The 15354-nt window shown below is 34.7% G+C and overlaps 1 protein-coding gene and 1 pseudogene across 1 annotated transcript; one reads left to right on the top strand and one right to left on the bottom strand.

Moving 5' to 3' along the window:
• Positions 1 to 305: 305 nt before the first annotated feature.
• LOC131650790 (pre-mRNA-splicing factor ATP-dependent RNA helicase DEAH1-like) lies at positions 306 to 2798 on the top strand. The gene has a single exon (XM_058920499.1). It carries the CDS (start codon positions 306 to 308, stop codon positions 2796 to 2798), a length of 2493 nt encoding a protein of 830 aa, XP_058776482.1.
• A 1506-nt stretch (positions 2799 to 4304) lies between these two features.
• Positions 4305 to 5188, bottom strand: LOC131650789 (pentatricopeptide repeat-containing protein At3g22470, mitochondrial-like; annotated as a pseudogene).
• Between the last annotated feature and the right edge of the window lie 10166 nt (positions 5189 to 15354).

The following is a 15354-nucleotide window of genomic DNA, read 5'->3' as shown; positions in this document are numbered from 1 at the left end:
ATTTTATATATACTGATTTTATATCTTTTAGATTTGATTTTTTGTAGAATAAAATATATTAAATTGTTTATTTTTTTCAAACTGAAAATTTGAATTGCAAAATCAATTTGATTTGCTTTTTCATATCTTTTAGTTAATTGAAACAGATTTTTATATCTTTTAAAAATTTGTTTTAGATTTGTTTTGGTGTATATAAAAGCAAGCAAGTGGTTACCTAGTTTCTATTAACCTAATTAATCCTTCTTTCATAAGTAATAGTTTGTATTATTATTATTAGCGTAATCCACATTGATATTTGATAGAAGATGAAGAGGAGTAGAGGAGAAGAAGTTGAATCTCTTAGAAAATATTCTCGGCAATGTTACTTACAAAAGCGAGAGGAAAAGAAATTACAACAACTCAGAGATGACATCATTGACGAACACTATCTATTTGAAGGTGTGGAGCTTTCTGAATCAGAATATCGTGACTTCACGCACAAGCAACAGACTTATGATATAATTGCAAACAAGATAGGGTTAGATGTTGCTGCTAAAGATGAGTACACAATGCCGGAACTTTACGATGATCATCAATTTGGAATTAATCAAGACAAGAGGTTTTCTGTTGCCATGCAGCGTTACACTAGAGATGATGATAAAGAAGTTGATTGGGAGGATAATCAAATCAAAAAAGCAACATTGAGTTTTGGATCCAAAAATAGAAGGAGTGATGATGATAATCACCAGTTTGTTTTTGAGGATCATGTTGATTTTATCAAAGCATCAATTATGGATGGGCATGATTTTCAACGGGAGATTGCATTGGAAAAATCTAAACCTAAGACTTCAGTTTTACAGGCTCTTCAAGAGGACAGAAAAAACCTACCTATCTATTCTTTCCGAGATGAATTACTTGAAGCTGTTCATAATCACCAGATCATTGTCATTGTCGGTGAAACTGGTTCCGGAAAGACTACTCAAATTCCTCAGTATCTTCATGAAGCTGGTTATACCAAGGACGGGAGGATGATTGCATGTACTCAGCCACGCCGCGTAGCTGCTATGAGTGTTGCCGCCCGAGTTTCCCAAGAGATGGGTGTTAAACTAGGACATGAAGTTGGTTATTCCATAAGATTTGAGGATTGCACTTCCAAGAAGACTGTTCTTAAATACATGACTGATGGAATGTTGTTGAGGGAATTCCTTGTTCACCCTCAGTTAGAAACTTACAGCGTCGTAATGGTGGATGAGGCGCACGAAAGAACACTCTCAACCGATCTTTTATTTGGATTGTTGAAGGATTTAGCACTTGCTCGCCCTGATCTTAAGTTACTCATATCAAGCGCCACTCTTGATGCAGATAAGTTCAGTACGTTCTTTGATTTTGCTCCGATATTCAATATTCCTGGCAGGCGGTATCCGGTTGAAATCTACTTCACCCAAGCGCCAGAAGCCAATTACTTGGATGCTGCCGTTGTCACCACGCTTCAAATCCATGCTACTCAACCTTCTGGAGATATACTTGTATTCCTTACCGGTCAAGAAGAAATTGAAACAGTGGAAGAAATCTTGAAGCATCGTATGAGAGCTTTCCAGGCTAAAATCGGCGAGTTAATTATATGCCCTATATATGCCAACCTACCAACTGAATTACAGGCTAAAATATTTGAACCCACGCCTAAAGGGGCTCGAAAGGTTGTGCTTGCCACAAACATTGCAGAAACCTCGTTGACAATTGATGGGATCAAGTATGTCATTGATCCAGGATTCTGTAAGATGAAGACTTATAACCCAAAGACTGGAATGGAGTCTTTACTGATAACTCCAATCTCAAAAGCTGCTGCTGATCAAAGAGCTGGTCGGTCGGGAAGAACAAGTCCAGGCAAGTGCTATAGGCTATACACTGCTTACGCTTTTAAACAAGAGTTGGAGGATAACACTCCACCAGAAATACAGCGGACTAGCCTCGCTAATGTACTGTTAACCATGTATAGTCTCGGTATTGATTGCGAGAAGTTGATGCATTTTGATTTTATGGATCCTCCGCCGGTTGATTCCATCATCAAAGCCATGGAGCTTTTATATAATCTAGGTGCTTCAAACAAGCATGGCAAGTTAACTAAGGTAGGTAGACGGATGGCAGAGTTCCCACTTGATCCCATGTTGTCGAAAATGATTGTTGCTTCCGAAAAGTACAAATGTTCTGACGAGATCATAACCATCGCTGCCATGCTTTCAACCGGAAACTCAATATTTTACCGGCCAAAGGATAAAAAAGTACACGCTGACAATGCAAGGATGAATTTTCACACAGGAGATGTTGGTGATCACATTGCTAATCTAAAGATCTACAATTCATGGAAGGAAGCCAATTATTCCAAGCAATGGTGTTACGAGAATTATATACAGATACGGAGCATGAAGCGTGCCAGAGACATTCGTGACCAACTTGCACGTTTATTGGAGAAGGTTGAGATCGAAATTACTTCAAGTTCTAATGACTTAGATGCCATAAAGAAGTCCATAGCATCTGGATTTTTTCCTCACTCTGCAATACTACAAAAGTATGGATCTTATCGGCTAGTAAAAGGTCAACAGAATGTACACATACACCCCAGTTCGGGGCTGGTAGAGATTCTTCCTAAATTGGTTTTATACCATGAGCTAGCACTCACAACTAAGGAGTATATGAGGCAGGTGACAGAGATAAAGTCAGACTGGTTGTTGGAGATAGCCCCCCATTTTTACAATCCCATGGATCTTGAAGATTTGAGCTCTAAGAAAATGCCGCGTGGATGTGGACGCGCTGGCTTATGAATCAGAAAATTGTTGATAAGTTTTGTTTTTAATGCAATTTGTAAATAGATTTTGCAATTTATGAGAGAATTTATTTATATTTTTTCTAGAACATTGTATATTTTTTGTAAAGATTTTAGAATGTTTGTTCAAAAGAATTAGCTATTTGATACTGTTGTTTACAACTTGATCTAATTGACAGCATAAACTTTCCAAAAATGCTAAATGGTAGGAAGGCCTTGAATATCAAAGGTTAAACTTTCATTTGACTTTAGGTATCTACACATCAAATTGTATGAAGATATGCAACAAATTTGTTTGTAAAACAATTTGCCATAATAGAAAAATAAACCTGCTAGATGCAATCCGAAACTTTTCTCCATGCAGATTTCCCAATACATGCCCTGATATAGTTCATTTTGAGAAACAATGAACCCATTTTTTTTACATTGAAAGCAAGTTAATGGAAAATTCAGTTTAAGAAGCAAAACATCTAAGAGAGGGACAAATGTAATCACTAGAACCAGAGTCAATTATCCAAGATCCAAATGAAAGGCTATTGAATGATTAGTGAAATGAACACTTAGTATGTGCTAGGTTTATGGCCAAACTGAGATGAAGAGCTGACCTCTGATTAGAACTAGCTGCAGGCTGTTGACTAACAGTTGCACCTTTACTCGAGTTGGAACTGAAAAATGCTTCTGTGAGTATGTGACCAATTCTTGAAGCATCATCTCTATTTAAACCAGTTCCAGTTGCATAATTCAGATCATGATGATGGAAACCATTGCACATAGCTGCACAAGGGTACTTAATAAGTCAAGCTCAACAAGGCATAGACATACAAGTCTCAAGTCCTTTCGATAAAATATGCAATTTGGAATAGAAAAAGCTCCTTGCCTGAAACCTGTCATGAATCATTCCACGCACCCATTGCATTTTTGAAGATCACAATGCTTTGGCTGATGGATTCGAAAACCGAGTCTTAATTTTACTGCCAAGAGTACGTCTCATAGATCGAACCCAAACATGTTAATAAAAACCAGTCAGAACTGGTGTTACAGCTACTGGTTGAAGGGACACTTTGACCGATGACCATACAAGACACTAAAAGTATTCTGTGAAAGATCCCCGTTATCTTCAATGACAGACCACAACAAGCGGTTACGTTGCGAGGAGCCGTCAGATGAATCAAAATGATTTCGGTGAATAAGGAAGAGCGACTTGACATTAAAAAGAAGATAATATTCAATTGAAAAGTTCCAAATGTAAAGACTGAACTACAATGCAAGCACAGAGTCCTATTTAAAGGAAAATAATGGTACAAATTACCACTCAAAACCTACTACACCAAATAAAGCCCACCAGTTTGTTAGAATTTTAAGAATTATGTTACAGCATTTATAGCAGAGGTGCCAGCTTGGAATCTGCATGGTCTTCAGAAAAAACATGCAAAGCTAGTTGATCCTTTCTACAGAAAAATAACCTAATATGTAATAAAATATCGTCTTAACTAGTATACTTCTCTTACAATAGACCTCTAACTATCATTTCACGTAGATGTTTCTCTGCTTTTTCATTCTCATCATTTTTAAAGAGTGCGGAAATAATTGTTTCATAAGTTACGGCATCACGAATGCAATCATTGTCTTCCATTTTTGATAGTAGTGCCGCAGCTTCATCAAACATGCTCTCAAAACAAAAACCATTAATCATAATATTATATGTCCGAACTGTTATATCGTATCCTTTAACCAAAAGATCTTTAAAAATCACTTCCGCATTCTTAAGTCTTCCTTCTTTGCATAGTCCATCAATGAGTATATTGTATGTGCGTATATTTGGTTGAATGCCTCAGCGTTTAATATTCTTGACCAATGCAATTGCCTCGTCAACTTGATGGTTTTTACATAAAGCATGTAATAAAGAATTTTAAGTGACGACATTAGCAAATTGACCTCTATCATGCATCTCGTCAAAAAGCTTCCAAGCACGAGAGATTTTCCCTGATTTGCACAAACCACCAATAAGAGTACTATACGTTATTGTACAAGGAATAATCTTCTTGCTTTGCATTTCTTTAAAGAGATTCATCGCTTCATCCATCATTTTCATCTTACATAACGTCATAACCCATTAATCAAAACACTATAGGAATGAACGCTGGGCATGACTCCTCTTTGCAAGTTCACTTCATTGACAGGGCAATACCCGTCCATATACGAAGTATAAGTAACAACATCGGGTTCTATACCTTGTTTGATCATCATAGTTAACGCATTCTTAGCTTCTCGCACCTTTCCTTCCTTGCATAAAGCATCAAGCAATATACTAAAGATATAAACATCTGCATTGATGTTTCTCAACACCATTTCATTTAAGGATCCAATTGCTTCTTTCAATTGACTGATTAATCAAAAAAAAAACTATCAATCTATAATATAAAAAAATTAATTCAAAAAATGACATACGGGAAAAATTTATTCAAAACATTTAAAAAATGATATACGGGAAAAATTTATTCAAAAAATCTTTTATTGATCAAAATATTTTTATATACGAAAATTTAATATTGATCCAAATATTTTTGTAAATAATACCTAAATAAAAATAAAAATTTCTTTAAAGACCTCCCAACCTTCTAGCCCACCTTTACTGAAAAACCCAAACTACCCCTGACTTCGGAAATGCATCTCTATTTTTTATCAATAAATTTTTGATCTTTGTACCATAAAGTTTTTAATTTTATTATTAAAATAATACAATTATTTTATTTTATCAAACTTATCAAATCTCTCTCTATTTTTTTTCTCTTTCATCACTTTCTCACTTCTTTCTTAAAAAAAAACTATCAATCTATAATATAAGAAAATTAATTGTTGTGGAAAAGTCCAAAATACCCTTATTTGATTTTTTGTCACCATATTAAAGTTGTGGTTTTTTGGTCTTTGTACCACAAAATTCTTAATTTTATTATTAAAATAATACAACTCTTATATTTTATCAAACTTATCAAATCTCTCTCTCTCTCTCTCTCTCTCTCTCTCTCTCTCTCTCTCTCTCTCTCTCTCTATTTTTTTCTCTTTCATCACTTTCTCACTTTTTTCTTCAAAAAAAAAAACTATCAATCTATAATATAAGAAAATTAATTCAAAAAATGACATACGGGAAAAATTTATTCAAAACATTTAAAAAATGATATACGGGAAAAATTTATTCAAAAAATCTTTTATTGATCAAAATATTTTTATATACAAAAATTTAATATTGATCCAAATATTTTTGTAAATAATACCTAAATAAAAATGAAAATTTCTTTAAAGACCTCCCAACCTTCTAGCCCACCTTTGCTGAAAAACCCAAACTACCCCTGACTTCGGAAATGCATCTCCGAAATGCAAAAAAGAGGTGTTTTCGGAGATGCATCTCCGAAAGCGCCTTTTTTTTTAAAAAATTGTCTTATTTCGAAGTTCATTTCCGAAAACAGCATTTCGGAAGTTCATTTCCGAAATACTGCGCGTTTTGCAGATTAAGCAAAACAACCCCTTCCCCCAAATCATTTACCCTAATCTTCTTCAAAACTCAACCCCAAAGACATTTTTCTGCAAAACACTTTCAAGCTACATCAAAGGCTCTATTTACTTGCTCTACTACATTCAAAAGTCCTCCAATCTATTCAATCGGTAAGCATTTTGATTTTAAGATCTATGATTAAAAATTATATTAGGGTGTTTACAAATAGAAAAAAATGTATTAGGTTAGGTTTGTACTGGTATTTAGGATGTTTAGAATGTGTAGACATAGGTTTGATTTAGGATTTTGGGGTCTGCCATTGGAGGTTGCAGAGAATTTCTGCGCAGGGGTGTTTCGGAAGTTCATTTCCGAAAACACCTTCATTCCCAGTTTCGGAAATGAACTTCCAAATTGTATCAGAAGTGCAATTTTTTTTAGTTTTTTCTGTTGTCTCGCATATTAATCGATTTCAATTGTTTTCAGGAACATGTCAGACAACGTAGCACGCATCAGACAGGGTAGAGAGATCCAGACTGCGCCGGCTAGACGCGAGCGGGCGACGGCGCAGCTGGCATCGACACGTGGACGGGGGCAGGGGCGGGGACGACATGTGCGAGTTCCCGTGGAGATGGACGAGGGTACGTCCACATCTGGATCGACGAGCTGTCTGGCTGGGGTATCTTCTTCCCGCCAGCAAGAGGAGGAGGAGGTGGAGGTACCGGAGGTGGCAGTATCATACCACGAGGAGGAGGGTGTACCGGATGTTGACCCTCCACTCGGGGAGGAGGATGAGCAGGAGGAGGGCTACATGGTAGGGCCCAGAGACACTTCTGTGATGATATTCTACCGCGAGCACGTCGCTCGGCGGATCTGGGAGGGAGAGGTATTTTTTTATAATTTAGACGTTTATTCAATATTTTATTAACCGTCTATTTAACATACTTTTTTATTTGTTTTTTTGTAACAGGGGAGAGAGCCGTTGAAAATGGTGAACCATGCCCGTAAGATTTTCAGTCTATTTAAACCGACTGCCGAGTGGTTTAACGACGCTGTGAGAGGTTCGGGGCTCAGTGGGCTCTGCATGACGGGGTACAGCACCATCAGCCACGGCATGCAGGGGGCTTTTGTGGAGCGGTGGCACAAGGAGACGTCTTCTTTCGACTTGCCAGTTGGGGAGATGACGATCACCTTGCATGATGTGCAGTGTCTTCTCCACCTGCCGATCAGGGGGCCACTGTTGACCCACTCCCGGATCCAGAGGGTCGAAGCCACTGACTGAATGGCGCTCTATTTGGGTATGGAGCCCGAAGTTGCTGACTTTGAGTGCGCCACGACATTTGGGCCTCATATCTGGTTCACCACACTGAGCCGCTACTTTGAGCACCACCTGGTGGCGGCGGTTGAGGCTGAGGATGCGGGTGACGAGCTATTTACACATTATCACCGTGGCAGCGCTCTCCAGTGTTGGTACATGCATGTGGTAGGCGCTGCGATCTTTGTCGACAAGAGTGCGAGGTACGTCGATGTGACCTACCTCTGCTAATTCATGGACTTGACCACCGTTCACCAGTGGAACTGGGGGCAGCTACTCTGGCATACCTATACCAGAAGCTGAAGGAGGCCTCCAACTGGAGGACGAGGCAGTTGACCAGATCCTGCACACTACTCACGGTACGTTTCATTTTAATTGTTTCGTTTCTTATTTGTGTTTCGTATTACTTATGTTTTTGTATTTATTTATGTTTTAGAGCTGGATCATCTCCTACTTCTCCCGCATCCACGGCTTCCACATCGATCATGCGTACGTTAACGCCATGCCCGGGGCCGCCAGATACGTTCTCCAGAGGGGGAACAATGCGGTGGGACCATACCGTGGGTACTTGTACCGCACGATGCACGATGACGTCACCTTGAGGCCGTTCAGCGACTACACTCAAATTGTCCCCTTTGACGGCATATCTTTATATTCTGGTTGGCTGGCATGCGGGACTACCATCATGGTCCGGTATCTCCCTGAGCGGTGCATGCGGCAGTTCGGATTTGTGCAGATGATACCCAGGTCACCCTTTGACGCTGCTCCCGACACAGTGACCAGAGTGCATCTCACTGCCATGTTTGACGATTGGGAGCATCATGTGGTACCGGAGGAGTACCGTCGCATGCGGGTCACCTAGGACTAGCACAGTGTGGAGGGGTACGTCACATGGTTCTACCGGGTGTCTCATCCTCTGCTGACACCCGACGCTCTCGACGCTCCTAGGCCAGCACACAAGGAGATCCTGGAGAACCAGCAAGCCGAGGATGACCACGCCATTGATCTCCTGCCGATCTGTCAGCGGATAGAGATGCTTGGGCGGGATGCGTTGGATCGAGGTGTGGTTCATCAGGGCGGTCCAGAGGCAGTCGCCGTGATGGAGATGATCGTCACTGATGCGGGTCGTGCGGCGACATACAGGCGGCAGAGGAGGGCCCAGGGTGAGAGGGTTAGGCATACCCAGTAGTGGCCGGGTTTATTTTTTGTTGTTTTCGGATTGTATCTTTCGTACACTATTATTATTTGGATTTGGATCGGATCGGTTTGTATATATTACTTTTCTTATCATATTAGTATATTAGTATTTTCTGTTTATATATAGATTATTTTATTTGCTGTCTATCTTTAATTCCAAAATCATAAAAAAAAACACAGTTTCTGCATAATTCGAAAGTTCATTTCCGAAACTCCCCAAAATCTGAAAAAAAGTGTTTTCGGAAGTTCATCTCCGAAAACACCCCCCATTTGGTGTTTTCGGAGATGAACTTCCGAAGTCTGAGAAATTTTTTAAAAAAAAATTGCTTCGGAAGTTCATTTCCGAAGCAGAGGTAAACTGGGTTTTTCGCTGGGGGTGACCCCCATAGGGAGGTGGGTAAAGAAAAAACCATAAAAATAATATTTGTTTACGGAAAAAATTTATTATTTACGAAAAATGATATTTATGATCCAAATATTTTTATTCAAAAATGATACACGGGAAAAAATCTACTATTGATCTAACTATTTTTTAATACGAAATTTACTATTGATCCATATATTTTTGTAAATGATACCTAAACAAAAATGAAGTATGTATACGGGAAAAAAATATATTATTAACCTAAATATTTTTATATACGACAAATGGTATTTATGATCTAAACATTATTGACCCAAATATATATATGAGAAGCGGGAAAAAAATATTATTGATATATACGAGAAACGGGAAAAAATATTATTGATCTAAATATATACGAAAATTTAATATTGATCCAAATATTTTTGTAAATGATGTCTAGACAAAAATAATATTTGTATACGAGAAAAATATCTATTATTTATGAAAAATGGTATTTATGACATAAATATTTTTTATTCAAAAATGGTATACGAGAAAATTTTTATTATTGATCTAAATATTTTATATACAAAACTTACTATTGATCCAAATATTTTTGTAAATGATACCTAAACAAAAATGAAGTCTGTATACAGAAAAAAATTATTTATTTAAATATTTTTATATACCAGAAATGATACTTTTTTAATCTAAAAATGATATACGAGAAAAATCTAATATTGATCTAAATATATATGATTAAATATATATTTTTTTAACATTTTTATTTAAAATAAATGATGTATCCAAATTCGCGTAACCGAATAGAACCCGTGCGTATGCACGAATTTGTTACTAGTTTCATTAAAAGAAAAGGTAGTACACAAAAAGGAGGGGGCCAAACCAAACCCTCTCAAGAGTTAACAAATCTGTAAAAACTCGTCCCCAGTCTATTCTTTACAAAATCACATCTAATGCCTATGAGAATGACATCAAAAAGAGTTAATGAAAGGGAATTGCAGCCTAAATTAGCAAAAGAGTCTGCATAAGAGTTTTCTTTCCTGTAAATATGAGTAATAATAAAAGGCATATTAGCTATTATATTTTTACATCTAAACCACCTATCTCTAAATTGCTAAAGAACTAAGACTTCCTTTGAAAAAGCTTGAACCACAATTAAGGAGTCACATTCAATCCAAAGCTTCAACCATGCTCATAAAAATAAAATAAATGCTCATAGAATTTTATGTCAATTAATTTGTTGTATGCGATGTTTTTATCACATTTAATCTTAATATTTATAGGTAAAATTATTCCCCTAATACACAGGAGCGAGAGGAAAGAAATAAAAAAATTGTAGAAAGAAATATATATATATATATATATATATATATATATATATATATATATATATATATATATATATATATATATATATATATATATATATATATATATATATATATATATATATATATATATATATATATATATATATATATATATATATATATATATATATATATATATTGGAAAGGGACTTGTGTCCAATGATAAACTAAACACAAATAAGATTTCTTAAATAAGAAAAATAATATTGTATAGAAGAAAAATATGTTAAGCTTATATTTTAAAAATGATAAATATATATTAAAATTGTAATTATATTTTTTTATTATAAATTATTTAAATAAATGATTTTAACATATAAATTTATGATTATAAATATATATATATATATATATATATATATATATATATATATATAATATATATATATATATATATATATATATATATATATATATATATATATATATATATATATATATATATATATATATATATATATATATATATATATATATATATATATATATATATATATAAGTTAAAAAAGCATTATCTTCTTCATTTTATATTTTAATTTTAATAATAAGTTAAAATTTTAAAATTAAAATTATAAGTAAAATGACAATTTAAATATAGTTAAAGTAGTCATATTTTAATAGGGTTCTGATAAAAATTCAAAATTTTAATAGGTTTCTAATATGATGCTACATTGGATTAAGGTTTCTAATATGATGACATATTAGATTTAAGGTTAGGGTTGTGTCAAAGATTGTCATCATGACAACCTTTGATTTATATTAAGTAGATATTAAAATTAAAAAAAAGAAAATAGGGGAGTTACAACTCTCTCCCAGTTAAAAGGATTTTTGCCCTCGAAAATTACTTGGCAAAAACAGCTCCGGATATGATTCCTTCATCCGACTCTCTAGCTTCCAAGTCATACTACCTCCAGTAGATCCTCCCTAAATAACCTTCACAAGGATAATCTCCTTATCATGTAGCTGTTTCACTTCTCGTTTCTCAATCCGAATAGGTGATGCCTCAACAGTCAAATTATCCCGACCAAGCTTAAGTCTTCTTCGTCAGTGTCTTTGATCCCGTGACCATTATTTTCAACATTTTGAAAGTGAAGATTATTCCTTGATAGATCAGCAATCATGATTTTCTGTTTTTCTACTTTCTTTTCAAAATTCTGAAAAATGGAAAAAAATATTGATGTTTGACTCGTGTGTTTTATCTCCAAGTCATGATTAAGTCCTTCCCGATGATTGATTTCATCTTTCAACTTCTTAATGACATTATCCATCTCTTCTATTTGAAACCAGAGATTTCTCTATCATTTTGTTTCACCATAGCACTTAGTTGTTGAATTTCGTCCTTCAAATCACCGCTCTCTTTGCGTCTGTCATCAACTTCCTAAAACCTTTTTCCCACATTTTTACCTCACGATTCAAGATCCAAGTCAACAAAAGTCAAACAGAAATGAATTATTATTAAAACGATTTTAAAATGGTTTAAAATGGAAATTAAATAGAAAAATCAAAAGAACTATCAAATCATCAAAGAAATGGCCGAGAAAATTTCAGAAAGTCGCGTCTAAAATATTTCAAGTAAATGGATCTCAAAATTTTGGGAGAAAAATATTTGAAAATGTGTGAAAATAAATTGTAGTTAAAAATTTGGAGTTAAAAATGTTAAAAGATCATTTTAAAATAAACCAGAAAAAAAAGAAAATTAAAATGAATTAAAAACAAAAAGAAAATAAAAAAATTTAACGACTAGCTGTGTGGCGCTCTGTGATTGTTCAGAATTTGAATCTTCCCAGAAAAGCGCGCAAAGCCTTTATCATCTTCAACCTTGGAATGATTTTTACAAAACCATGAACCCAGAGTTTTAAACTCAAACAACACACGTTTGTGCTACTACTCATGTCATCATTCATGTCTCTCTGGATTAGATCAATTGATTGGCTCTGAACAAAGACATTTTTTTCAAGAACACAAAGAATCATAGTTCTTCAGAGTAAAATTAAATGACAAATACGATAAATAAATCTCACGTAAGTGAGGGCTTTTAATTAGTGAATCAAGATGAAGAGAGTGGTAACTCGTTTGCTAAAAAATGTAATTCGTATCTATCTTTTTAGTTGAAGCCTCGAAGGTCAACATTGGTGGAATCGAGTTGAAGGTTGCATGAGGTTTCAAACTTCAATAATGATTCAGTTAGCTTCAAAAGGTGTCGATGAGTGATTCTAGGCAGAGATTTAAAGTTAAAACAAACTTAAAATAGAAAGAGGTTTTCTGAATTTTAAAGCTCTTCGTGAGTGAAAATGTCAGAGGTCTAGTGGCTCTCAAAACTTCCAAATGAAGGAAAAATGACCTCTTATTTATAGGAAATAAAATGAGGTCATGATACATATAAATCCATATCTAGAACGTGTGAACTAAGTGAGAAATTTTTATAATATCCTATACATCAATCTATAACTACATATGAAATACGAAAATTTGTAATCAACTATCTAACTTTTTTTTAATATCATAACTACCTTTACAATTTTTTTATTTTAAAGAGAGAGAGGGATAGAGAGGGCAGGGAGAGAGACTGAGAAGTTTTAGATTTCAAAACTCATATTGTTCATATTTTTAGAGTATAATTAAATTACAAGTCTTACATCTATCTATAACTACATATGAAATACAAAAATTTGAATTCAACTATTTTACTTTTCGATATCATAACTACATTTAAAATATTTTTTATTTGAGAGAGAAGAATACGAGGAATTAAAAATTAGAAGCAACTAGAGAATATAAAAGTTAACTACCATGAATGTTTTGTTAGAATCAATGAAAATCTTTTTTATTTAATATGCAATTTTAAATTAAAAATTATTTTATAATTATTTATTTAATAAAAAAACTTAAACTTTATTGAACAGAATTTTTTTTAATTAAAAAAGAGGGCCGAAAGCCAAACTGAAAGTGATTTTATATAAAATGTCTTTTAGATTTGATTTTTTGTATAATAAAATATATTAAATTTTTTTTTTTTCAACTGGACGGTCATTAAATTTAAACAGCACATACCGCTAAATGAAAACAAAATTAATTTGATTTGTTTTTTTTCATATCTTTTAGTTAATTGAAACAGATTTTTTTATTTATATCTTTTAAAAATCTATTTTAGATTTGTTTTGGTGTATATAAAAGCAAGCAAGTGGTTACCTAGTTTCTATTAACCTAATTAATCCTCCTTGTTTCATAAGTAATAGTTTGTATTATCATTAGCCTAATCCACATTGATAGAAGATGAAGAGGAGTAGAGGAGAAGAAGTTTAATCTCTTAGAAAATATTCTCGGCAATGTTACTTACAAAAGCGAGAGGAAAAGAAATTACAACAACTCAGAGATGACATCATTGACGAACACTATCTATTTGAAGGTGTGGAGCTTTCTGAATCAGAATATCGTGACTTCACGCACAAGCAACAGACTTATGATATAATTGCAAACAGATGCTTGACTCAAAGGTTTGTAGAGAACCAATAAGTTCGTCCAGCTTCATGTTGTTGATGTCTTGAGCTTCCTCTATGGAAGTTACCTTCATATCAAATCGCTTAGGCAGTGATATGAGGATCTTCCTTACCAGTTTTTCTTCAACCATTTTTTCACCTAAGGCTGCTGAGTTATTTGAAATCTCGCGGACATTCATATAGAATTCATAAATGGTTTCATCCTCTTTCATTTTGAGATTTTCAAACTTGGTGGTAAGTATTTGAAGTCTCGACATCTTTACCTTAGACGTGCCTTCATGTGTTGTTTTGAGAATATCCCAAGCTTCTTTAGCCAGCTCACAATGTTGCACAAGTCTGAATATGTTCTTGTCAATACCATTGAATAGCGCACTTAGGGCATTGGAATTGCCCAAAGCTAACTCTTCTTCAGATTTGCTCCATTGAGTTTCAGGAATTAGAACAGTGGTTCCATCTTCTAGAATTTTCTCAGGATGTTTCCATCCGCTTTCAACAGCTCTCCAGGCCTTGCTGTCCACTAACTTAATGACTGCTACCATACGAGGTTTCCAGTAGTCATAGTTAGAGCCATCCATGATAGGTGGTCTGTTTCCAAACACTAACAATTCCTTCTCCATAGTACCAGAATTTTGTTATCCCTAGATCTCACCCAGATGTAAACAGGCAGGGTGCCTGCTCTGATGCCAATTGAAAATTCTAGTAACACACGCTCAATGTCAAACTGGATGTTATGACATCCACAATTACGCAACATAGACAATAATAACAAAATAACATAAAAACAATAAAGAACACACAAAATTGTTTACACAGTTCGGTTCAAACAACCTACTCTGGGGGCTACCAAGCCAGGGATGAAGTCCACTATTAGTAGTATCAATTCAAAGCTAAACTCCCCTTTTTACAACTTCTCACTTAATCACTACCCTATGACCCTTCCACCTAGGTTCTCCCTAGATATGGAATATCTCCATTCCACTCCCCCTCAATCACAACAGTGATTACACATAAACAATATAACAATTACAAATAGAAGACACTCTTCAAAAACACACCTTGATCGGCTTAAAAGCTTCAATTAAGAGACACACACTCGTGCTTAAAAGTTTAGAGTGACATTACACAAACACAAACTATTCCAATGCAATCATCAAGGACAATTGCTTGGATCACACGAGACAGTTACAGAACAACAGTTCTTCATAATACAAAATCTTTGGTCTGCGTTCCAAAATAGGATTGCAGTCCTTCTATATGCAGTCTTGGGCCTTGGGCTTTTTAAGAAACACATTAGGGTTAACCAAGTTAACCTAACTCACAC

This window comes from Vicia villosa, linkage group LG2 (assembly GCF_029867415.1).
Source record: "Vicia villosa cultivar HV-30 ecotype Madison, WI linkage group LG2, Vvil1.0, whole genome shotgun sequence".
NCBI lineage: Eukaryota > Viridiplantae > Streptophyta > Magnoliopsida > Fabales > Fabaceae > Vicia > Vicia villosa.
The sequence above is the reverse complement of the archived record's forward strand: the minus strand, read 5'-3'. Positions and strand labels throughout refer to the sequence as shown.